The sequence below is a fragment of the Lissotriton vulgaris genome, chromosome 10, assembly GCF_964263255.1.
Source record: "Lissotriton vulgaris chromosome 10, aLisVul1.2, whole genome shotgun sequence".
NCBI classification, from domain to species: domain Eukaryota; kingdom Metazoa; phylum Chordata; class Amphibia; order Caudata; family Salamandridae; genus Lissotriton; species Lissotriton vulgaris.
Window position 1 is genome coordinate 546749108 of NC_141698.1, and position 26081 is coordinate 546775188.

General features: G+C 45.6%; 2 protein-coding genes across 3 annotated transcripts in view; one reads left to right on the forward strand and one right to left on the reverse strand.

The window, feature by feature from the left end:
• Positions 1-24216, forward strand: part of VASN (vasorin) — a 55239-nt gene extending 31023 nt beyond the window's left edge. The window contains exon 2 of the mRNA XM_086941397.1: positions 19702-24216. Coding sequence (XP_086797523.1) covers positions 19702-21736 — 2035 coding nt within the window. The 3' untranslated portion in view covers positions 21737-24216. The remainder of the gene's footprint in view (positions 1-19701) is intronic.
• LOC147688502 (coronin-7-like) overlaps positions 1-26081 on the reverse strand; it is a 1252182-nt gene that overhangs the window by 685224 nt on the left and 540877 nt on the right. The window lies entirely within an intron of this gene.

Here is a 26081-nt window from a genome sequence, read left to right on the forward strand (position 1 = left end):
CAGAGCCCGGTCACGAGGAATACGATTACCACCCCACTCACGGACCGGGCCGTGCCACCCTCACAGTGCATGCAAGAGGCACAGCGGCTGCTTTTGGGCGGCAGGAAGGGGGCGCCCTTACTTTTAAACCCAGCTCGAAGAGCTGTGGAGGTTGAACTTCCGCACACCCATCGAATACAGGACTCTAGGCCGCAGGCTTTCTCCACACACACCCAGAAGGTGTCCTTAATCCCCAAAGTCCCTTCCTTGACTAACGTCTCGCAGATACCTGTCTCTCTCACTCGCAGCCCCAATTCTGTAGCCCTAACGTTGCCGGCATACCCACCCTGTCCTGCAACCTCCTTGTCTTCTGCCCCTCCTCTGCATCTTCTGCTGTACCCTGATATTGCCTCCTGTCTGTATTGTGCTCCTGTCTGTATGTCCCCTCTTTCGTCCCCATCCATGTCCTCACCCTCATCCTAACCTGTAGCCTCATGTCTCTCAACCTTATCCTTCCACCTCATGTCCTCACTCACATTATATTCTTAGGCCCCCACGTCTTCACCCCATCCTATCCTGTAGGCTCATGACCCGTCGGCAAAATGCTATCCTGTAGCCCTTACACCCTTTCTCACCGCATCCTATCCCACAGCCCTCATGTCTCCCCACCCAAATCTATCCTGCAAATCCAATATCTTTCACTCACTTCCTGTCACGTGGTCCTCATCCTCTCACCCACATTCTATCCTGTAGTACCGATGTTTTCTCTCACCCTATTTCTACCCTACTGCCCCTATTTCCTCTTCTCCCCACACTGGAGCCTCATGTCCTCTCTCATCCTACCGCTGCAGCCCCATGTCCTCTCACCCTCATCCTGTCACGTAGCCCCATGCTCCTTCCTTCCTGTTCTCCCTCTCCACGTGCTCTGCACCCTTGCCTGGTGTGCAGATAATGGAGGCCTGGTGTGTTGCTAATGGGCGCAGGCCTTGGAGCAGGTTAGGAGCTAAGCCAGCTTGGCCAGGCTTCCTCCCAATTAATGGGACACGTCAGTGTTCCTACTCGCAGCCTTCACAAAATTCACTAATTAGCCAGCGCAAGACTTTAATCTCAGACCAGCTGCCAAGATCCACACTTGACCCGGAGGTTGCCAGGAACTTTCCATCCATCTGGCGATTTAACTGAAGGTTAACCGTCTCCTCCGCCATGCCGCTCATATCCTTGCAGACGTGTTGTGTGCACTTACAGTGGCGCCGAGCAAGCTGGGAGTCAATGGGCTCAGGGAAAATTAAATTATCTTTAGGCCTCGAAAAAATCCAACAGAAGGGGATTCACATGGATGTAGAACCTTCCAGAGTTGCGGAAGAGCAAATGCATTTCTCCAGGAGCCAGTGAAACCACAGCAGGGGCTGCAGAAACTTCCAGAACAGGGCATATGAGTATCATCCTCAGGCTCAGGGAGCTATAGGGGCCAATGACTGCAGCCATAGAAACGTATGGCACGAAATATGGCCCGCCCCGTGCGAATTGCATGGGCTAAGGGCAGGGGCTATTCAACCTTTTGGAACATATGTTGGGAAATGCAAGTACCATCAGTGAAGTCAACTGTAAGGGATGTAGAACATGGCAGCAGATTAAAAACCTTTCCTGGGAAATCACTAGTCTGTTGACCGGGGCTGAAGACGTGAACGCCACAAGTTTAAGAGTAAATACCATCTAGAGATATTAGAATATAGAGCGTGCTGTTCAGGTTTGTCCATGTAAATTAAGTGCTATCACGGAGCTGTGACATTTCACTCTCCCTGGTCGTCCTTTACGAAGATTTATGCTTTCGCTGCCGATCATATGAAATAAATATTTTCAGATATTATGCAGTGGCCTCTACCCTCCGGTCTCTTACTCCGGTCTCTAGATCCTGGACTTGGGGGGGGGGGGGGGGGGGGGGGGGGGGGGAGGTCGCCTTCTGAACTGTGCCTGTTATTGTAGTTATCTAAACGGCCTTCTCCTCACCTCCTTCACTTTGTACATGTTTCCATTTATGAGGGAGTCCTGTTAGGATTTGTGGTATAAACAATCCACCATTTTAGTAGCCTTCCTAATGAACTTGTAGTTTGTTGTTATCCTTCTAGACAGACTTCCTCCTTCCCCCTACAATGAGACACAGTAATGCAGAGTAGGCCTCCAGAACTGGACACAGTATTCCAGAAGTGGTCCACAGCAGTGAACTGAATACTCTAGATTTGATGTTGAGCCCACAACTGGTTGCAGATAATTGAGTAATATCAGCACAGTGATGTATGTAAACAGTGGTAACAAGTTCCATTTTCCTACTAGTTACACCTCTTCATCTGAGCCACAGTATTCCTCCTTCTCCAAGCAGCCTTGTCACAAAGTCTGTCCTCTCTCATGTCATGTGATGTCATGCGGCAACTTGGGATCCCTTTCCTCTTCAGTGACCAATAAGATCTCAGCTTTCATCCTGCACTGCGGTTAGCGTGCAGCACAGCAGCTGCCCTGTACACCACTGGCGAAACCTGGGCATTCCAATAGAACAACAATGGTTCCCTGTGGCAGGACTTTAAAAAATGTCTGCAGTAATCAATGTAGTGGTAACAACAGTATTCATTTGCAATATTCATGCACTATGTGAACACAATATGTTTATTGAAAGAAGTATATTGTTTCATTATATGGCCACTGGGGGTATTTAGGGCGCTTCGCCTCGTTAAATCCAAACTGCTACCTTCTAGAGTCCTCTTTAATTTGCTTAAACCATCTCTCAGCCGAGTCACATGGCCATGGATAAATCTGCAGGAAACAGAGGCCTTGATGGCTATTGGAAGAGCTGGTGCAAGGCTTTTTGGTTTGCTATGCTGCAGATGGGGTCGGTTTAGATCTGGCATTCGCTAAGACCTTTTGATTTTAATATATATATATATATTCTATATACACATACACTTATTTATAGGAGCTTTCAGCCGTGGTCTGTTGTGTAATTTATGTTCTTATTCTGCCCACTATACAGCATGGGGCAGTGGGTCAGCTCAATTCAGCCTTTTACTAACTTCACCGTTCTGTGCTTTCACAAAAAGCACGCCTTGTCAAAGTAGTTACCTTCATTAAGAGGAACTGCAATGGCAAAAGGTGCAGGCCGAAAAAGATGCTTGTTTGAGGCAACCTTTATTCTTCATATCGGTGAGGCCCTGGCAGCTCCAAAAAAAGCATTAAAAAAACACAAGGCCAAACGAAACCAGCATTTCCAAAGCCAAAACACTGGCAGCTAAGGGCCAAATACGATGATCAGGCCTCACAGTTTAATCTGGCACAGTCTAGGAAAGGCAGCTAGCCCAAACTCAAAATCACCTTCCATTTTTGCCTGCAGTGACTGTGCAGCTACACCGGCCCTGCTCTATAACCGAAGGGTCTCTGGCACTAAGTGCTGACCCAACTTGAAGTTTTGATTGAACTTTTTGACTGAATGAACAATTTCCATGACGGTAGCAGGAAGCTGATTATTGCGTTCACCCACCAAAAAAAGGTTAAATTGAGTGTCAGATTGTGCCAATGAGGGTTACTTGAGAACTGTGCATGGGCCCTGGACTTCTTGGCCCTGCCTTCGGTGACGGCCATAAACCGCCGCACGAGGCCACTTCCGCTTCTTGCTGTGATTACACGAAAGAGTCAGGCCTCCAGGGCCCACAAAGCCTGTCCGTCCACAGGCCTCCGCTCCCTCGGTAGATTTATGGCTCTCCTGGCCGCCACTCTCCGCAGTTTTTACCTGGAATCCAGCAGTTTTGAGCCCTATTAAATTAAGGGCTTCCCCCCTCCCTTTTCACTTCTCTGCACCCCATAGGAAAACCAGATGGCCCCACAGTGCCAATTACATGTGACCTGGATGGGAGTTTGAGACGTGTACACTGCACAGACCTGCAGCTCCTGCACCCTGGGGGCAGAGGAGGGAGAGCGGAGGAAAGTAAGCCAGCAGAGAAAAACTTGGAACTAAGGGGAGCTTCATAAACTTGGTGGTTTTCGGGGTAAGTGGGGGAGAATGTGGGCATGAGATCAATATATGGAAAACAGTGGAGACAATGAAACGAGTGCAGACGGAGGAACTTTGAGGGATACAGCGAAAAAGAATATTTAATGTAAACACTACAAAGAGTGGGCCTGAAAAATCGTAAGCTAGGTCAGAAAAGTGTTAGGAGCAAGTTAGAGGATGAGGCAAAGACCAGCAGATTTAATTTGGGGTGACAAAATGTAACAGCGTTTTTTAAGACCTAACCAAAAGGAAAGGGAAGCTTTATGGGAGAGCCACGCTTATATCAACAATTTCCCTAAAGGAGAAGCTTGTGTTAAGATCAGAGCTAGAGGAGAACTAAAAGCAGCCCTAGGAAATGTGTGGGACCAGCTCTGATACTGCACGTAGCGAGCAAGTCTGACCATTGCTAGGGCAGTTTGGGTGGGTTTTCCCCCAAGAAATATTTGAAAAAAATTGCAAATATGGTGCAATTTACAACACGTTTTTCATTATATAACTGTCCAATCACTGAATAAACGATTGGAGATACAGCTGTATGGCCCAATGAATGAATGAATATTTGGATGGGTGTGAAGTGAATTGTTGACAATGAATAAAGACTTTTATCTTTCTTGAAAATGTTCTCTAGACAATGACCAAGGGTGGAGGCTCGGGTTTTCATTTTAGCTTCTGTTTTGCATTAAAACATCCCCTGCCCCACACACTACCACCACTAATTGTTGTGAAACATGCAAACCCCAGAAGTATTTTAAACAGTAATAAACTGATTTAGCGCCTCCAAGAATGAAATGCAAAGCATTAAGCTTTTATCTGAAACAGGAGACAGAAAGAGATAACAAAGCAGTGGCAAAACGACACCACGTGAAACCAGGAAACCTAGCATCAATTGCGGCTTCCTCTTAACCACATTGTGATGCTATGCAATTACTTTTTTCTACAGCGCCTGCTTTTCTTTCAACGTCACATGAGAACACCTTGAAATACATCAGTTCACAGTGTGCGCTGCACAAATACAAAAGACTTCAGTGTTACTCCATCTATTGTAAAACCCAAGGTCAAGTACGAGAGGGGGGGGACAATACCTTTCCTCTTGATTCACTAATAGCACCGTCGTCAGGACAGTGGGGGCATGAATCTTTCGAAGTTCATGTTTAGAATCACTTGTAACCACCTGCCGCTCAATGCAGTGGTTACCTTTTAGTATACTAAACTGAAATGCATTGCAACGGTTGTACTGTCAAGAAATATATAGTTTTGAGTTTGGAAGCTTCGTTATCAAATGTGTCCTGGACTCTGTATCTGGATTTGAATTCCAGATGAGATGTTAACTCGCTATGAACCAAGCAGCAGCAGACCCCCCCCCCCCCCCCCCCCGCTCTTCTCAAGGTCCTCGCTGTTTGTGTCAATGCTCCTGGAGACAGTAAAGTTTTACAAAAAACATCATAAAACAAACCTTGCCGAAGCCAGACTTATGTATTAGCTTTGCCAATTCTTGTTAAGTTTTGGATTGTTTCCTTAACCTCTCGTTAACTTCTGTTTTTTAGTATCGTGATGTAAGAGATCTTATTGCTGATGTTTGTACGTATGGGTAGCTATAAAGTGCAGGCCTAGCTGGGGAGGAAAGAAGCGCTGAACCATAACATCTCAATCCCAGGGCACAAATGCAAGGGGCACACAACCCGTTATGTGAGCCTTTGCGTTCATGTATAGTGAGGCTACCTCACAAATGAGCCCCATCTGTGGGCGGGCCCACGAGACAGGAAGTGCCCTGCCTGCTCCCACTGCACCAGGCTAACAATACAAGGTTAAACCAGGGCCAGTACGGGTCCCTGTGAAGGACACGCTCCAACTCCCTACGCTCATGCAGAGGATCAAGGGCCCAGAGAGAGGGACAAAGGCTGTGTAAAACTAACACAAAATGTCTACCTGTCTGCTTCATTTAGACAGTGCGCTGTGAGATACAGTTCCAGCCGTGCGGGGGAGGAAAGAAGAGACGGCATACACAGCCTGCTTCCACTTCCAGGAGAGGGCGGACACAGGCAGCCAGGCCTGCTCCCACTCACCCTCCCAATCAGCAGAGGTAACAGGACTCTTAGACTCCTAAGCCTCGCTGTCATCAGCTTCTTCCCCACAGCTGCATCTCATTACCCACAATCCTCCGGCCAATACATCATCCTGGCAGCAGAGGGCCATAAAGCACCCCACCTGACAGGTAAACTGCCCTGAGTGCAAGCAGAGGACAGGGCTAGGGTGCAGCCAGAGCTGGCCCTGTCTGTTTACTGCAGACAATCCACCCATGTCCAGTCCCTGTGGGTAGCACCACACCTTATATCCAGGCCCTGCTTGCAGTCAAGGCCATATTTGTTGTTGCCTGTGCCCTTATTTATGTCCAGGTGCCCAGCACCCGGGTGGCACCCTCTGCAAGCGCCTGTCTTTATAGCTAACTAGGCTTCAAATGCTGGGACCATAACCACTAAGTGCTCAAGTTTCCAGATATATGCTTTAATACCTCATCCAGTTCAGTGTTTTTCTTAGCATTGTGGGACTGCAGTTTTTCCCCATTATAAGTTCTTGACTAGATGCCGCATAATGGAAAGATGGTCCTGAGACCTTGAGAGCCGATGGACATATAATGTTGAAACCAAAGCATATGTCTCAGAATGCAATGTGTTATTGAGAGAAAGCCAGGAGTGTCTGGAGGTGGCATCTAGAACATGGCATGACTTGGCAGCTATTCTGCAGGGTTAAGTCGGAGCTCGCATGTCCTGGTTCCTGTGCAAGCCAAACTTTGCATGTAGCAAGAAGCTTGAAATGTAGCGCAGACGTCTATACCCAGGTCAAGCACTGTGGGCACCTGACGTCTTGCCCATGGCAGGTCCCCGAGGTAGCAGAAGTGCTTGCATCACCGAGCCTCCATACTGTCCAAATGCCTCCTGGACATTCCTCTCCGCTGGGTGGGCACAGCATAAACCCCAACCCCCTCTGAGGCCAAGATCTGCCTACATCACGAGTTGCCAGTTATACATTTCTCTCCTCCCATCGTCCGTTCCCATTATTACTGCACAGAATTTATAACCAAACGTCAAAAAATACCGCGCCAGGTAAAAAAAATCTAATTAAAAGCAGCTTTGGCTCAAGTGTGTGTGTTTTTTTTTGTTCTCAGACGCCTCCCTCCCCTGCTGCCTGTTGTGGGCCCCTTCGACCCCCACCTTTGTTTCTTCTACGTCCAGCTGCACATTCCTCAGTTCATTACCTGTCTCCCTGATAGCAGCTCTGACGGCTCGTGCTAGGCTGCGGCCCTTCGCCCCACCTCTGCAAGCACCGTGGAAAAATAATGACTTTTCTTATTACAATGACTGAAAGATGCGTGGGGGAGGCGAGGATCAACCGACAATAATCTCACACGAGGCTTAATGCTCTCTCGACACATGAGGGTGTTCTCAGCCGTCGATCAAAAACAGCCAAACACCCGTGTACTACCAAGACCTAAACCAACATTCGGGCTTCTACTGGGCACAAACAAACACCTTCTTTCCTACCAGACATAAACCAGAACAAATCCAAAAAGACACAACCTAACACATATCCTTCTATCAGACAGACATTAATGCCCAGATTATAAACCAAAAGCAAACCAACTCTTGGCCTTCATTTTAGAAACAAACACCATTCCTCCTACCAGACACAAAATAGCATCGCCGCTTCTACCAGACACAAACCAGCAAGCACCCTTTTTATAAACCATAAATAAACCAACACTCCGCCATCTATTAGACAAAATATACACCCCCCTCCTCCCACAAGACAGAAATCACCACATATAGCCTGCCAGACACAAACCAACACCTATTTTTCTACTGTCACACAAACCAACAGCCATTCTTCTGAGACACAATCCACCACCCATCTATCTTCAGAGTTCCAAAACCAACATACTGTTCACCAGACACAAAAATCTACCCACTTTATCCAACACAAAAACCAGCACCCGTTTTATAAACCAGAAACCAACCAATGTTTGACCTCCTGTTTGAAAAAACAAACACCCTTCCTCCTACCAGAAAAAATCATCACAAAGTTACCAGACACAAGCCAGTGCCTATTTTCTACCTTCACACAACCCAGTACCAAACCACACTCGGTCTTGTACTGGACCCAAACGACCACTCTTTTACCTACCAGACACAAATCCCACCTGTCCTACTGGACGCAAACCAAAACCTATCTTTCTGTTAAGCACAAACTAAATACCCAGATTATAAACCAAAAACAAACCAACTCTTGGCCATCATTTTTGACACAAACACTCTTTCTCCCACCAGACCAACCAGCACCTGCCCTTCTATCAGACACAAGCTGCGCCTGTTTTGTAAACCGGAAACAAACCAACACTCGGTCTTAAGTCAACTCACCATCTTCGAACTGCTAACCACTTTTAAGTACCTCATTTAACCATTCCTATGTACATGCCTTAAGCAAATAAATCACAGTTTTGGAAGTCGGAACAAAATAGTTCATTTTAAAATGTATCTCTACTTGTTATCCACGTGTGCACGATTCTCAATGTAAGAGCTGCGCAAATAAGTGCAGGCAGTGTATAGTGAATCTAGCACTCTGAAGTTGGTGCAAAAAACAACCGAACCTGGGGGTGGTAGGAGGGTCATTTGATACCTTTTCACCTTTCCAAGATTTGGCCCACACTTTAAAAAACTAAAATTCACCAAGTTCAAAAGGACCTTTTATTGAAGTTCAGCAGTAGGAGGCCTGGCTTTCCAACATATCACTCCCTTCCACACTGGACAGACATGCTCCCACTTTGCAGGAAATGCTGAGTGACCCTCCGCGGCAGAACTTGACAGACATCGTGAGTACTGTGCATTAGCCTCAAGTACATACAAATTACGAGCGTCAGCAGGGGTGGAGGACCGATCTTGTGACACAACTTAACATAAACAATACCTTCAACACAACCCAACACACATTCCTCTTCTCCAGCACCTGATTCAACCCGGAGTAACAAGACGTGGTTCAAGTTCTAGGTATGGGGGAGGCCAGCATGCCGTCAAGGAAACCGCCATTTAGTTATCCCACCCATAAGAGCGCCTGTCCCAGAATGCAGTGCGCCCAGAGCAACATAATTGACACAGGCTCGTGCTCAAGGGAACCTGAATTAAACATCCCCGCTCCTCCAGAGCCCTGCAGCTGGGATGCAGATGTGCAGCGGTGCTCCCGGCTCAACAGGGAAGAACACATTGGTAGTGAAAGAAGTAGACTCGAGATGTATCTCTGTGTCAGTGTGTGCTGGGGACTGTTCTGTCCCAATAATACACCCACGCCCCCAAGACAGAATTTACGAGGCACACTCCCTTACGCACAGGATAGACTGCCTGCGTTACAATCGCCTATGTGACTGTGCAACCTTGTTTGCATAAACCAATTAAAATGTCCATTCTTAGAGGGGAGAGCGCATGGCCCGACGCAGAGACCTTGTTTTCACAAAGGGAGCAACGACCCCCCAGTCAGGAGATTAGGACCCTTCACAGAAGAGCAGCACCCTGCTGTCCAAACACAGTGTTATCCTGTGCAGTTCACTGACTGTGATGTTATCTCTTCTCTGTAAAGTAAACAAACCCTACAGTCACATGGACAGATTTGCAATGTGCTCCGAGTGACGTTCGCCAGTACCCAGAGGAAGCAAGCTTACAGGTCATTTACCAACCCCCATAGACTTACCATCAAAAGACCGCCAAAAACTCACAAACTACTCCTAACAAATGAGATTGGCGCGTGCCCACCCCAACTCTATATCATATAAAACAGGATTGTCCGATGTAGGTCCTGAAGGGGTTGATCCATGTCAGATTTTCTTAAATCAGGGATGCTCAACACAAGTCCTGGAAATATGTCAGATTTTTAAAGACGCAAGTTATCAACGTAGGTCCAGGAGGGTTCTTCGAGTGGCCGAGGTTCAGGCTAGCCCCATAAACTACCTTTTCAAATACAATGAATCTAAATATAAAGCATTCACAAAGTAGTTGTATTTAGGACGGACATTCCTGTGCTCAGAGGCATTCCCTCCAGAGAAAAGGTATCAAAGACCAGCCCTATGTGATTAAAAGCACATTCACTGCTCCACACAGTTACAGGGGTAGTAACTGCTCCAAGAGACAGCTATGCTGGTGTCGAGTTACTCTCTTGATTCAGTCAGAGTAAATTTAAGAACATGCAAGCACCATGGAGTCATTCATGCACGGTGTTTTTGTTTGAAAATGTTGAAGCAATTGTCTTGACCAACCACTAGAGGGCGGGATTATGCACAGCATTCCACTGTTTGACAGACCTCACGCCACAAATGACACTGGCAACTATTTCTTCCTATTAATTAGGTCGATTTGTTTCCAGCTGAGGTCCTATAGACGACTGCTCACAGTAACCCTATCTACTCTAAATGAAGTTCACTCTTACATCCCACTCTTGTTAGTAGCTTGGGCTCACTGAAGCGGACAATATCAGGTGGCTCAAGAACCACTAGAAGTACAAAGAATTTTCTTCTGAAACCTCGTAGATTCCGGAAGGAAAAAACATATAAACGCTCCTTTTCAGGAATGGCACCCAGGATCTGGAATTCACTCCCTCCAGAAACCAGGCTTATCTCCTCCACTACATTTTTTAAGAAAGAAGTAAAAGCTATCCTCATGGCTAAATTCACCTGAACTTTTACTTTGGATCTATTTGAGACTCTGCACCTATTTGTACTATTCGTTTATCTGATTGTCTATTTGTATTATTGGTTTAGCTGATTGACTATGCTCCCTCATGTACCTACCCTATTTTGCTACTCATTTATTACCTACAACTATTCTTTGCTCAAAAGTCTGTTAATCACTCTCTTGTTTTCTTACCCCTTTTTTTGTAAAGCGTTCTGATATCTGCAAAGATCTTGTTCGCGCTATATAAAACTTTCAAAATAAATCGAATGTACGGAACCCCTTTGTAGTGACACAAACTGTACATATTAAATTTGGGTTCAGATTGGACGTATCCTTTTGCACCCACAGACTGTGCTCTAGGTGCCATCTACATACAGCTAGCAGCACTCTGAATATGATCGGATTTCTCCAAATTCTCTAAATATATGAAATTACAGGTTTAAAAGAGCTTTCCACAACTTAACACTGACACCGCAGAAACGATTCCTAACATCGACACACACGGGTGCAGGAGGGGGTCACAACGGAAGGCTGTGGCGCACCATCACTGTCCATGCCTGGAATACCAGGGAGCATATTAATCAATCTAAATTATACTCAACGGGAAACAGCAGTTGGGGGGTGTTGTTGTTGTTTAGGCCTTATTGCCGGGAGAAGGGATGGGGGCATACCTACTGTGTAAGTAATAGCTAAGGGGAATACTGTGAACTTAAAAGTTGTGCAGATGGGGCACGGTGAGGACATTGACAGCATCAACAGATTAATGGGTTGTATTCCCAGCTAAGGACAATGTACACAGCTAACTCTAAGGTGTTCGATGTAAGCTTTATAAAAGGTAATAAAGTTTGTTTAAAAAAAACAAAAAACACTGACACCGCAGGCTACAATGTGAATGCAGAGGATGTAATTGGATAGTGCAGTCTGTGCCTCCAGAGCCACTCAAAGGATGAAAATTCAACATGGCTGGAGACAAAGGGACTCTCAAAGTCAAATCCGTGACCACTTGCTAAATCCACTCATATCCTTGTTGTAACAGTTCTCAGAAGTACTGCAGACAAACCATTGATGCAGAGAGCAACAACCACACACTGCTGCAGTGAACCTAGACTTACATACCAGCCCTCCACATCACTACCGGTCCCGATTATGTCAATGAGGAAGGCCACTGCCACAGAAGCCTGCAACTCCCAAAAGGGATCATTCCCTTTTTAAACGCCACTTTTTAAAAATTATATATATATATATATATATATATATATATATATATATATATATATATATATATATATATATATATATATATTTAAATTGAAAAAAAGGAAGCATGTTAAAATCATAATAGTAACTTTTTTTTATTCACGTGAATTGAACTCTACCAAGTAACAGAAAAATGTGAACTACTTTGAAACTACTTCAAGAGTCAAACAGCCGCACTAAAAAACAGCACACATTCAGATTTCAAAATGTGTTTGGCGGTGCTCAGCAATGTGTTTGTGTTGTGAAGCCCCTTCAGATGATGAAGGGCCCTCCTCCGTACTTAACCGGGCGCTCACAGTCTAGTACAGATCTAGACCAATTACAGTTCTGGCGCAACACCAAGAGATGGCCCCACCTTGAAAAGGTTATGGCCACAGTTTTGGGGAAATGTCAGCTGCAGCCTCCAAGCCTCCTCCGTCTCCTAGGATTCCAATGCTGTGAGACCCAGTGATGTTCAGCCCATACCCTGACAAAGAGAAGATGCATTCAGCCTTATCTGCAACCTAAGCAGATAGAATACTGTCCAAGCAGGTGCTAGGATCCAGGAACAGATGAGCGGTCTCCTACAACCGACAATGCTATGTGAGCGCAAGGTCAGTAACGTTTCTCTGTGCTAGCATATCTGAGAAGAGCAGGTTCACCACAAAGTCAGAGGAGCCAAAGTTACCTTGCGCACACCAAGTCTTCACCTTGTTCTGGAGTTATGGATGGCTCATTCAATTTTATTGCGAGAGGCTCAAAAAACCCTGTCTCAGTTTTTTTCAAATATTCAAAGCCAGGTACAAAAAGTTGCTACAGGCTAGCATATGTGTATCTTGATACTACTGAACCTCGAAGCTCAGTAGTGGCCCGTCCCTGAGCAAACAGCTTTTGACCCCATCACATGGACTGCAGGAGAATTAATTTCCTTGGGTGCTGGGGGCCAGTGAGGAGTGGCCAGTTCTGGCCAAATACCCTTACATTTAAAGAGCCCCCTAACTATCCTTAATGTGCCGATTTGCTATAGCTGGAGGCGATTCTTTGAAAAAACTCATCACGCTACCAGAAACATACTATTGCCACAGTAAAGCTTATCGCGCTTCCAGATGCACACTATTGTTATAATGAACCTTATCATGCTTCCAGATGCATACTATTTCTACAGTGAAGCTCATCACGCTTCCAGATACATTCTAAATCCAGTGAAGCTTGTGACGCTTCCAGATGCACACTATTGCTATAATGAAGCTCATCATGCTTCTAGATGCATACTATTTCTACAGTAAAGCTCATCACGCTTCCGGATCAATCATAGTATTTGTAAAGCGCACTACATACCTGTGAGGGTCTCAAGGCGCTGACGAGTGCTGCTACTGCTCGAAAAGCTAGGTCTTGAGGAGTCTTATGAAGGTCAGCAGGTCTTGGGTCTGCCGTAGGTGGATGGGGAGGGTGTTCCAGGTTTTGGCAGCGGATACATGCTAAATCCACAGTGAAGCTCATCACGCTTTCAAATACATACTATTCCTTCAGTGAAGCTCATCACGCTTCCAGATGATACTATTTAGACAATGGAGACAGGAGTAAATGAATCACTTGGCGAGACCAAGGAAGAATGAACTAAAAGAATAGGCTGCAGGATCCTCCGCTGACACAAGTGACCACTTTAAACTGCGGAGATCCGAGAGCCCCAGAGCAGTCTTGGAATCTAGAAGTAATCCAAGGTTTCACACTGACTTAGAAGGCTGTGGACAAGAACGCATTGCGTGGGGCCAGAGACTGGGTTTCTCGTCGGAAGATTCTATGGTGGCAAGCAGTACCTCAGTTGAATTAGGTTGATCGTTAAAAAAATGTTTGGCAATTCACCGCCTTATCGAAAAGATAGCTACAGGAGATTCATGACATGGTGGATTAAACTGTGGCATGTTCTCTCAGACTGAGATGACCTGTGCGTCATATGCATACAGTGTGGGGGTAATCTCCACAAAAGAGGCTGGCAAAGAGCTTTTATCTAAGAGTTAAAAAGCAGCAGGCACACCACAGGGCTTCCGTGCTAATCACATTTCTTATGTGTGGAAGTAGGATCAAGAGGCAAGAACCACCCATGGAACACAATTAGAATGGGTGTATTAACGAATTTTTGAATTGCATGTTCTTCATTGAGTTTCCTGACATTAAATAATACATATTGTCAATTTCTGTACAGGGCTATGCTGTTAGAGTGCATTCCAGCAATTTTTCCCTAAACGGTACCTGCAAAATTGGGAAATTAATGATTCATATATCTGTGATTTAGGAAAGTTTGTTTCTTAAGTAAAAGTACAATGCGGAAGTTTTCAATATTAATCGGATGATACTGGGGGCTGAAAGGCAGCAGGTAAAATCCCAGATCACTTGGATTAGACAGTCTGTTTCTGAGGTAATTTAGTTGAGCAAGTGTTGATCCGAGAGCCAGGTGGTCGACAGTTTTTAAATAGCTTATCAAAGTTTTGATGAGAGTCAGATGTTTAAATTCACTAAATACCAGGATGTTATACCAGAAAAATCAGGAAGCTTGGCAGCAATCTTATTGGTTTTATGGGTGCTTCGATTTTTAGACCTAATCTTAGACCACTTCCTCGTGCCCCACAGACAGCAAGGAGACAGAAACAGAAGGATCTTTGAGCCCTATTTTTAAATACTTAGACGGAGTAAATTAAACATCATTTCATGAAATTTCCATTAGGCGTGTTAATCAAAATTACACCAGATGATCCAATAATGCATGGTAACATTTTAGTGCTGGAACATGAGAACAACGTAATTGACAAGAACGCGGGAGGCTGCTTTTCTCTGCAGTTATTTTTCTGCATGACGTGTGTTCTTGTGCCAAAAACGAAAACAAGGCGCTAAATATTGCACTAAATACTGGTTTTGCGTTTCACATATTTTCAGATGTGTGGCACAATGTCACTTAATGACGTAAAAACAAATGATGCAAATGTCACACATCATTAATAAAAACACCCTCGGTGGTGACCCGTGAGGTGTCGGTCATCTGTTGTCAGAAACATTTCCGTCACCCCATTGCTGCAGACCTCAACTGCGGGACGAACCGCAGGTCACTGTAAGCTGACCTGCCGACCTGTGTACTTAAGGGGACGCTTGACAGGATGAAGCACGACCACTGCCGTGTCCCTGCGCTGCGCCTGCTTGGTTTTGTGCGGAGGGGGGTGTCTTGAGGAGGGGCAAGGGGTTCAGGGGGAGTTTACCGCGGCGGGCCCGGCCGGGAGGAGCTGCGCGCGGGCCCCGTCTGGCCGGGCAGGGAGGAGCGAGGCGCTGTTGACAGCCGGGTGAGCCTCAGCTATGCAGCAGCCAAAGGTCACCATTCCTGGCGGATAATGCGCAGATACGGCGAGGGCATGTGTGTCAGTAAACATCAAGCACACTCCGCTGCCGCCCAAAGGCCTGTCCTCCCCTCAGCCCGGAGACGCGCTCGAGAGGGGCGCGCTGGAGGTGGGCAGCTCGGCTGCTAGGCCCTGAGCAGGGAGGGAGGGCGCGAGCTGTGCGCGAGCAGGGCGGGGGAGCGCGAGCAGGCTGGGGGGTGCGCGAGCAGGGCGGGGGAGCGCGGGCCGCCTCCAGTCAGACACGCGTTGGCGCGAAATCGGTTTACAAACAGAACGGTTCTAATAAAGCGCACCCACATTACTCAGCACATTTCTTGGAAATCAGGCTTAGTCCAACAAGTTTACCCCGCGGCTCACTGACTTGGAATATGAAATACAGATGGACATGTTTACAGGATGAGCAGGGGTTTGCCGTGGGGGAGGGTAAGGGGGGATGTCAGCTGCTTGTCAGAGGAAAAGGTCACCCGATGGCTCCAAGTTATGAGGGGCACATTATTCCAGTATTACGCGGTCCAGCGGAGTCGCTTCAGGACTACACCTCCCAGAATGCACTTTGTTGATGAACAGAGAAACACAGTGGTCCTGATAACACGAATTCCCATGGTACTCTTAAAATAGAGCCATGTGAGAGAACGTGCCTCAAAGTCTGAAGTTTAGCAAATATAACAACTGAAATACACGTCGGATCAATTTGAACCGAGAATATTTTAGAGCAAATGCCCCGTCAAAACAAAACACCCCACCGCTTTCTTGGTTTTATCACTCTTTCTGGCATGGTACCCCCCACAGACCTGCAAGCCAGTCACCCACACCCCATGTGTTTTTAAAATGTTTGCTGAGGAAGAAACAGAAGTGTGGCATTCGACACCGTTGAAGAGATGTCGGAAGATGGCGCACGTGGAGACGGGTGCTTCAAGCAAGGATACCGGTGCCACAGCATCCTATCCTCACCACAGCAAAGCTGCAGGGGCCTTCCCCGCATAGTTACCTTTGCTGCCTGGGTTTGTGCGAACCCTGTAATGCCCTTTATGGACTTTTCCCACACCCCAGTCAACCAAAAACATAAACAAATGCCCTTGTGATGCGGCCCTAGGCCCGCAGAATTGCCAAAGGGTGGTTGGTATAGCCTGGATACCAGCTAGGACCGCAGTAGTCTATTATGGAAATTGTGATGGGGACCTTGTGTTTAAAGGGTTGAGACCCAGAACCCATAATACTTATGGGTGCTTAAAGATGCTCAAAGCTCTGGTGTGACCCACTGAAGTATGTGAAGTTCGACGGTTATTCGTTTTTTTACAGACCTTACGTTGCCAAGCATAAAAGCTTGATCACCTACGTTTGAAGTTGAAAACAACACAACACTGATTTAACAAGCATTGGCCAATCCAGCAATATGTCTAAGTTTATTGTGTTACCATTAGCACTTTAGAGTGAGATAAGTAGGAGGGAGACAGCAGGAGTGAACAGAGGGTAATTCGCTGTAAGGTAGTCCTTCGTGTAATTCCATTCAATCACTCTACCAGAGACAGAAGAAAACACTTACAATCCAAGTTAAGTGAAGAGATAAACACTCCTCTGGACTAAGCCAAGACATGATTGACCAAGTCTATAGCCAATGTCTGAAAGAGGCTTGTCAAAGAAAGCCAGTGATTGGAAGAAGTGGAACCAAAGCCCACTCTATATAAATTGCTAACAGTAGGTTTGTTTGACAACTATGCTGTCAACCCAGACCTAAAAACTAAATTAAGAGAAACCAAAAGAAAATACAGGGGGAAGAGAAGTCAGAACGGAGAGAGATTTTGGCCCTACAGATGAAAGATTCAAAATAATTATTACTTAAACAGGCATGTCTTTATGGCAAGAGAAGAGCACAAAGCGAGGGAATGTCTACTATGTGCATGAACCTGGAGTGGGCAATATGTCTGCCCCAGATGAATGGGTCTGGAAGTCATAGCACTGAATGGGTGGGAATTTCTCTTTGGAGCATGTCTTAGGTCCTCCTGAATATCTAGGCTGCACGCAAGTGGTCGTAATTTGATATAGCTTTTTACCTTGAAGGAGAACCCTGAACCCACATTTGTCAATTTGACCCGAAGACGATTTTGTTTTTTATCTTTGATCATGGCCAAATGTTATTTGTTTAAAATTGGTTACAAAACACGTTGGAGAACACAAACCATTTTCACAACTGTTGATAGAATCTAGCTTCAAGAGCAACCAGGCTACATTGCTTAAAATACAAAATACACAAGAGTTAATCCCCCCCACCCCCATCCCAAAACATCTTCATCGCCCCAATAAACACCTCACTCCTCCCCAACATTTATGCTTAGTTGTGTCTCTGGGTGAACTACTTGCTACGAGCTGTAGTGTTGTATGTGGTATTTCTATAGCGAGAGCCAAGCCGAAAAGGACTGCACACCGCTGTACAGGATCCAAGCCAAAGACACAGGTAACTCGTAATTGGAGAGGTGGCTGGTTTGTAAGAGCAAACGTGGACTGTTACAGCATCACAATGCACGTTCTCCGAAAACACGTGTTTTCAGCTCTTCCCTAAACTGAATCAGGGTTGTGGCTGCCCTGGTGGATATGCGCATGCTCCTCTATATTCCTGATTCGTCGATAGAGACATGACTTGTTTTTTGTGTGTTTTTGAACTTTTTTTATTATCTCCAGTATGATGGTGTGATAGTGTCCTGGTTGTGAGTGTGAGGAGAGCCAACAGAGATGGTAAGCTTGGCAGACAGATAAGTAGGGGTGCTGGTGTCGATTACTTTGTAGATATCCTTAAATACGAAAAAATTAGGTGTAAACTTCAAAGACAGAACTGGCTCTGTCTGCTGTACAGATGGGGCCGCTGCAATTCTGCTGCTGTCCTTTTTTTTTTTTCTTCATTGTAATGATCGATTTACTGAACTTTCCACATAATCCACATTCTACTGCACAGTTTGCATATTTAAATAAAAACATTTTGTTTGAATCTCAAGGCAATGAAAAGTTACTAAGAAAAAAAATACGGTGCTGTGTAAATGCACAATGCGAAAGGCAAGGTTAATTAATCGCCTTTCATTAGCTAATAGCTGTATTCAGTTATTGGCAATAATGAGGTAAAACTTGTGTTCAGGCAGTACCTCGAAATGTAAAAATAGCAAAATGATACTACCACATACTGTGCCACATTATACTGCATACATTAACTTTTCTCGGAGCATAAATTAATCAAGCTTGAAACATAATTTGGTGCAGCAAAGCTGCATACTCCAATGGCCCTGCTTATAGTGTGGAAACATAACCAGAAGGAGACACAGAGGGGCACGCAGACTAGTAATACAATTAAAAGAAAGGCAGAGGTCCTGGTCCACAGGCGAAAGAGAGATTAAGGCTGGGGTTAAAGATGTGTAAAGGAACAATTATCAGGCACGTCTTTATCTGTTAAAATAAACAAATGCATTACTCATGCATCCATAAAGGGTAGAGGGAACAGAGGGATAGGGCCTCTTGCAGAGATGTCCACACCAAATACAGTCCTGAACCAGCATGTGGTGGAGTTGTCTGCAGGCCGGAGAAAGGCCAGAAGAAGGGGGTTAGTCGTACAGCTCTCTAACACCTTAATTTCATTTAACATGCAGACACTGCCGGTCGAATCAAATCCAATGGACGAGGGACCTGAGGTAATGCTAAAGCCCCCTTTACCCTCATCCTTTCTGATGTCACCAAAAAATAACGTGACCACACGGGTACCATGGGTACCATCTCATTGAGTCGCGGTGTTCTCAGTCTTTGGATTTCACTTCACATTGAATGAATTCTGTGAGTTACACGTTTTGGTTCAAGTGAATTGATTCAATTGGGCTCAAGATCACAATGGTTTCTACAAGAACAAACCAGGACTGAAGACCTGGTGCTCTGGTGAAATGCACAGTCATCTTTCCACTTGAGTCACTCCATGACAGGCCACGCTAAAGGCAAGGGACTCTGGAAGCTGTAATTAATGCATATTTCTTCTTAGCTCTGATCCGCCCTGTCCCATAAGGGAGTCGTTTCTGTCCTAAAACATTAACAAGATTACAGCACGTTATAGTCATGTTCTTCCCAAATGCAGAAATTCCTGTTAGAGGAGCATCCTCAAGAGGAAACATCTGACTTTACTCACAGCATGCCTCACCCAACACAAGTAATTTCTGCCATAAAACCTTATCCACAAAGTCAGTTTACTGACCAAGGCAATGTCATTCAACATGTGATGATTTGATGTCTGCCCTGCATGTGCATGGAATTGAACGTGTTTTTGAAATCCTTATGCAGAATTAGCCTTTGGAGTTTCTTGTTCTTGATGATATTTTTTTTCTCTTCACAGAAAGCACACCATGTGTCCCTTACTAATGATGGTTCTGCTGATGCTGTCACATCCGATCTCTCTCTACTGCTGTCCCGACGGCTGCATGTGTAACCAACCACAAATAGTGTTCTGCATCTCCCGGAGGAACCCAACTACCCCGAAAGGCATACCGCAAAACACTGCCAGCCTGTACGTCTTTGAGAACGGCATCACCGACATTGGGGAGGACAGCTTTGCGGGGCTCCTGGAGCTTCAGCTCTTAGACCTTTCTCAAAACAAGATCTCCAGCCTCCAGAAAAATATCTTTCAGTCTGTCCCTAATCTCAACAATCTGGACTTGTCCGCCAACCAAATAAGAGAAATCACAAATGAGACCTTCCATGGATTACGTCGGCTCGAACGCCTCTACCTGAATGGCAACAAAATCCAGCACATTGACCCCACTGCTTTTGACACCCTGGAGAATCTGCTTGAGCTGAAGCTACAGAATAACCGCCTTGCTGCAGCGCCTGTACTGAAACTTCCACAACTCTTACTGTTAGATCTGAGCTGGAACCAAATCCCCAGCATAGAAGCAAAACATTTTTACACTGACAACATTGAGTCACTAAAAATTGCTGGGTTAGGCCTTGGCACATTGGACGAGGAGCTCTTTCAAAGCCTGAGGAATCTTCATGAGTTAGACATCTCAGACAACCAGCTAGCCAAGGTCCCGAGGGTTCTCCATAGGCTACGCAGACTGACTAAGCTCAGCATGGCAGGAAACACCCAAATTTCACAGCTGCAACCAGAAGATTTTGTCAGTCTGCAAAACCTCCAAGAGCTGGACATTAGTAACATGAACCTCAGAACCATCCCACAGGACTTCTTCATCTTCTCCAACAGGCTAAAAGCCATTAACATAGCAGAGAATCCATTCAACTGTGTCTGCCAGATGAGCTGGTTTGTTGGTTGGTTCAATGGGAAAGAAGTTACACTCAAGAGGTCAGATGAGACCCGGTGTCATTTCCCACCAAAGAATGCAGGCAAGATTCTAAGAAACTTGGCGTACATGGATTTTGGATGCCCGACAACAATTGCCACAACAACCACAACCATAAAAACCACAACTCCAAAGGCAGTCCTTCCGAGGACAACCACAGGATCATATGTGTTGGATCTTATCACAACCACGCCAACTCGTAAGCCCACACTGCTCCAGGAGGACTCCACACAGGAACCAAATCCAGATGTGCGGAAATCAGAAATCCCTCAAGAGGAACTCTGCCCACCACAAATCTGCTTGAATGGTGGGTCTTGCCAACTGGATGCTGATGGTCACTTGAGGTGTGCATGCCTTGATGGGTTCTCTGGGGTATACTGTGAGACCAAAGTGAAACCAGCTATTACTCTGCCAACAGTAACCAAAGTGGTGCAGCCAACAACACAGTCCAAACAAATCAATATTCAAGAAACGGGCAGCACCTCTTTAAAGGTGAACCTGCACAGCTACATTCACTCAAGAGTTCAGCTCAAAGGTATACGCTTGACCTACCGAAACCTGTCTGGTCCCGATAAACGGCCGGTATCACTTAATCTCCCTACTTCACTGTCGGACTACACTGTCCACAGCCTAAAGCCTAACTGCACCTACCACATTTGTGTAGAGCCATTTGAAGATTGGGACTCAGATGAGAAGTCCTGTGTGGAGGCCCAAACTGCCCCTTTAAGCAACCAGCAACATGCCCCTGTCACACAAACCAAGGACAGCAATCTGACCCTCATGATAGTACCTGCACTGGCGGCAACACTGCTGCTCGTTGTGGCCGTTGCAGCCACCATATACTACCTTCGGAGTCGTCGCCCTGAACAAGCAGATGCTGGAGGGGAAATGGGCCCTATGGAACTGGAAGGAGTGAAGGAGTGCCTTGAAAACGGAAGCCTGCGTAGGCATGACCAGAAGTCACCGGAACTCATGGCACTGCCCAACGGTTTGGAGTATGAGGTTCCTTTGATGCAGCAGCGATGCTACAGTAATAATAACAACACAGCATTAAAACCATCTTACTTTTAAGGCCTGCCTTGCTCTTGCCAAGGGACGGAATTCCAAGGGACAAATGAAATATATTGGGGACCGGACCGGCTTTGAGGGACTAATGTTTGCAGACAAATCATGGACAAGACCCACTTATTTTTGCACATCTGGGAAGAGAAAGTGGTCAATTTTTTGGCGCAAATGTCTCACCCTCTCAAGTCCCAAGTGTTTTGCCTGCACCGTGCACCCTCCCAAAAAAGACAAAGCTGGGGAGCTTTCTGACGATGCGATGTGGCAAACTTTAAATCTAGCTGTGTACAAGTCTGAACATACAGTCTCCTCTGTGGGGAGCGAATACAGGCTCATATATACAGAGCTAAAGGGAAAAACATTGACACGAGTATTTCCAGAGTAGACCGAGCACTCAAAAAGATTAGCTAAAAAAAGACAGCACACTAGAGATCAACAGAAAGTAAAGGCAAGAGAGTTAAAAGAAAGTCCTCACGGGATCTGCCCGGGAAAGCCACCATGGCACCAGTCATGATGGATCCAAGACAGAGGCGACTTCACGATGAACATGATCGGCAGGTACACCAGCGGAATGGGCGCCAGTGGGCTGTGTGGCATCGCACGCCTCTCATGACCCGTGTCTCCTTTCCCACGCACACAAACATGTGGAATTACAGTGTTGTTCCCCATATTAATATTCCTCAAAAGGAAGTGAAAAGCAGCGGGCCAGAGCTCACTGTTCAGTTTCAAAACAACATTTTGGAAACTGTATGTCAAAGTTTTGCAATCCATATGTTTTTTAAACTGCACTAGTGAATCCCTGCCACCGCCTGTTAAAGTCACATTCAGGGCCAAACGCTGTAGAGGGGCAGATAGATTCCATTACTTGATCGTTTGGGTGGCGAGCGGGTGTGGCAGGGGTGGAAATCAAACTGTGCTTACACCAGAAGATGTTTTCGGTTTAAAACAAAAACAAACAAAAAACAGAAAACTTGTTTGGACTGCTTGGTTATGTATTTATTGTTTTTTAAGTGCATGCCGGGAACCCTAACGCCCCACCCAATTTCTCTACCCTTTGTCGCCAAGAAGTGCCTTGAGTGGGAAGGTAGTTGCGTTCATTTGCTGACCTAAGATGTCCCTCATCATCTCGAGGCCTTAGATTGTTAGAGGAGGTGCTGGCAACACCAGAAGAATTCATATTAAGTAGATGCTCAATGTACTTGGAGTCAGGGCTCACAGACTGCGTTAGCGTGTTGCTGATCATCATTGACGGTCGAAGAGGTCCTGTCTCCACCACATTGACCTGTGCACAGGAAATTAGAACACTTTGTGCGAGAGGGACTATACTCATGTGCCAAAAGATCTCTACCTGGAGGATCTGTCCCTCGGCACAGGACGGATTCTCTGCTTGTGCCACTGAGAGTGTTTTGCATTTCCTACTGGCTTTTACACCCTGGTGTCATAGGGAACCTCTCTCCATGTCTTAAACACTTACACAGGTATCACCCCAAAAACCTCTGACATCCTCCCTCCATACCATCTGAGTTTTACCCAATGAGCACAAGTGATTATTCAACTGTGCCATAAAGTTCTGCAACTGTGCCTGATCCATCCCGCACGTCTCCCACGTGGATCCTTTATTGACCTCATGGACTATAGTGAATGAGGGATCAGACTATTTGTGGCACTGCAAAACCCTTGTGATGCCTCTTGGGCCTCGTACCCTGTATTCAGGGTATTTGGCTTCTTATGCCAGCCTAATGCCCTCAAATGACATTGTATCTGTAAGAGGCCAAGCGGGCGGGCTGTCCGGCACCGCATGAAGCAAGAGATGTAAACAGGCTAGATCAGGAACACTTAGAGGACCAAAAGGAAGAGGGAGTTCACCCTATTCTTAACGTGGAGCGCTCCAACAACATTTCAAAGGTCCATGGCAGGTCATTCTAATATTTGTCCCCCACAAAATTAAGGATTTAACCCCCATGGGAGAATGCTTTATCTTAGGGGCCTAAAATAGCCTTTGTCCAGGGATATTAAGGACATGTTTGGGAAGCGTATTCAGAGACAAGTTGTCCAGTGGCCTTCTATAGGTCTTCTGGATTCCCCTTCCTTTGCTTCTGAGACGCGGTGGAGTAAACTCCAACAAGCAAGGAGCCTCTTTCAGTGCCTCATTTGTGGGTCAAAGAGTCCAGTGCCCATCTTTGTTGAGGGTATTGGATGTAGAAATTAAGACCCCCGACGTGAATTTCAGTTTTGTAAACTCGAGATTTTTAAAATATTTTTTATTCGCTAAAAAGGGAAAGGGTGGGGCACAGATGAAAACTGGAACCGTGGAAAGCTTTAAGAACATTTCTTGTTAAAATGTATTTAATCAGCAGAATATTCCCGTTTTTGCCGGGAGGTCTTCTGCTGAGGCGCCAACGTTATGTACTTATCTTGTAAAAAGGATATATTTTATATGTATATATGTATATGTGTTTTTTGTAATAAAAAGACTGATTGTCAATGACTATAGGTATGTAGGTGTGTTGGGATTACGCTACTAAGAAGGACAACAACAAAATTAACGAGTCCAACGTGGGTGACAATTTTCACAAATGCTCTTGTTTATTAACGGGGGACCCTGAAGTACATACATATTTATACTCTTTGTCAAAGCGTCCAGGACGTGCCTACAGGTCAATATCTGTTAGTCCCTTGGCCATGTAGCCAAAGAGGTGGTGCAATAAAACACATGTATAATTCCATGTGCGACATTTACATGCCTCAAGGGTGGCACTTTGTGTGATAGTTTATCGCAAAGTAGTTGAAAAACAAAAATAGTGCAATCCATACCCACAACCTCTTGCCGCCAAAATGCAGGTGAAACCAGGCGTTTAAGAGGATGATCCCATTAAGGTCAATAGGGAAAGAATACTTTTTTTGTAGGGCGATATAGGTTGGAAATGGAGGCATTACGTTTGTGCGGGACGTGAATAGAAGTAAAAAGCGGGTGATTTGAAAAGTATGGCAATGCAGGTATATCCAGCTTTGGTTTGCTCTTGAAATAAATGTACATGAAGTTTTAGATTTTTACTGTGAATAGTAAACCTAAAGTTCCAGAGTTCACGGAGTGAAAATGGGAATAGATTACTGACATCTAAAAAGGATTCCCCTCAAATATCTCAAGTCAAACCACGTGATATCCTTGTATACTTCCTCCCAGTGACTTAACATCAGAGCTCTGACGTTTTCAAAATTCTTAGGCTTAATTTGCATTCTTAATGATAGCACACAAATTGGTATTTCATGACCTTGCATTCCAATGACATTAAAGAACGAGAAAGTGGTGACATTAACATATCTTAAATACCTCACAGGAATACACACCAAACCTACAAAATCCTATAATGGATAAAACATAAAGGTAATTACAATTAAAGTTCAAGTGATATCTCTTCCCAATAGCCCAGAATCACTTCTTAGGCAGTATGGGCAATAATGGTGGCAGAGATTATATACTTCAGTAACATTTAACAGTACATGGAGTAGTGTATATCAGTGGCTCGCTCCAGAAAAAAATATACATCAATGGCTTATGGCTGTAATCAGAATAAATATGCATCAAAGGCGCAGTCGTTAATGAACATCAGTGGTCCAGGTGTTGCTGAACATGACAACCATGTCAGTAATAAGCTTAAGAGGCCAAGTCAGCACAATACTGGTGGCTCAGCTGCCTAGCTGTCAATAAAGAATACCAATGGCCTGGTCTGTAAGGAACATCAAGGGCCTATTCTGCGAACGCGCAGCAGTGGCTCAGTGGCTGAGCATGCTGTAACAACTGAAGTGGGTGCCCACGGTGCCATCGTAACACATGGGCACACTGGGCAGTTGCCCGGGGGCCTCACGGGCATAGGGGCCCCATGCAGACCATAATTTAACACGAATTTTCAGTTAAAAATGTTTATTCCTGTGAGTTGTTCTGTAGGCAGGGCACAGTGCACTGCTTTGCCGGGGGCCTATAATACTGTTAAGACGAACCTGAGTGCTCACCCACTACTCCTGAGCCCCCTTGCCAGGACTCGCTGTTTTTAGACAGCCCCCCGCCCAGGGACTCCTAAAGTTTTTGTTGGGGACCAATATCTCAGCATCCCATGAAATGGGAAAAGCTGTGGCCTTTACAGCCGTATGGCCCATGTAGAGTCAGTGTTCAAAGCCCACACCACAGTGGGGGGAAACATCCGTTACAACGCGGATGTTTCAACGCGGTGCTGTTACGACGCGTCCGTAACAACGCAAGTCGTTACCACGACTTGCGCTGGAGGGCGCTAGAAGATTAAAAATAGTAAATTTACTACTCCAACACCTTCCCTAGTGTCCACGGGGACTGGTGTTA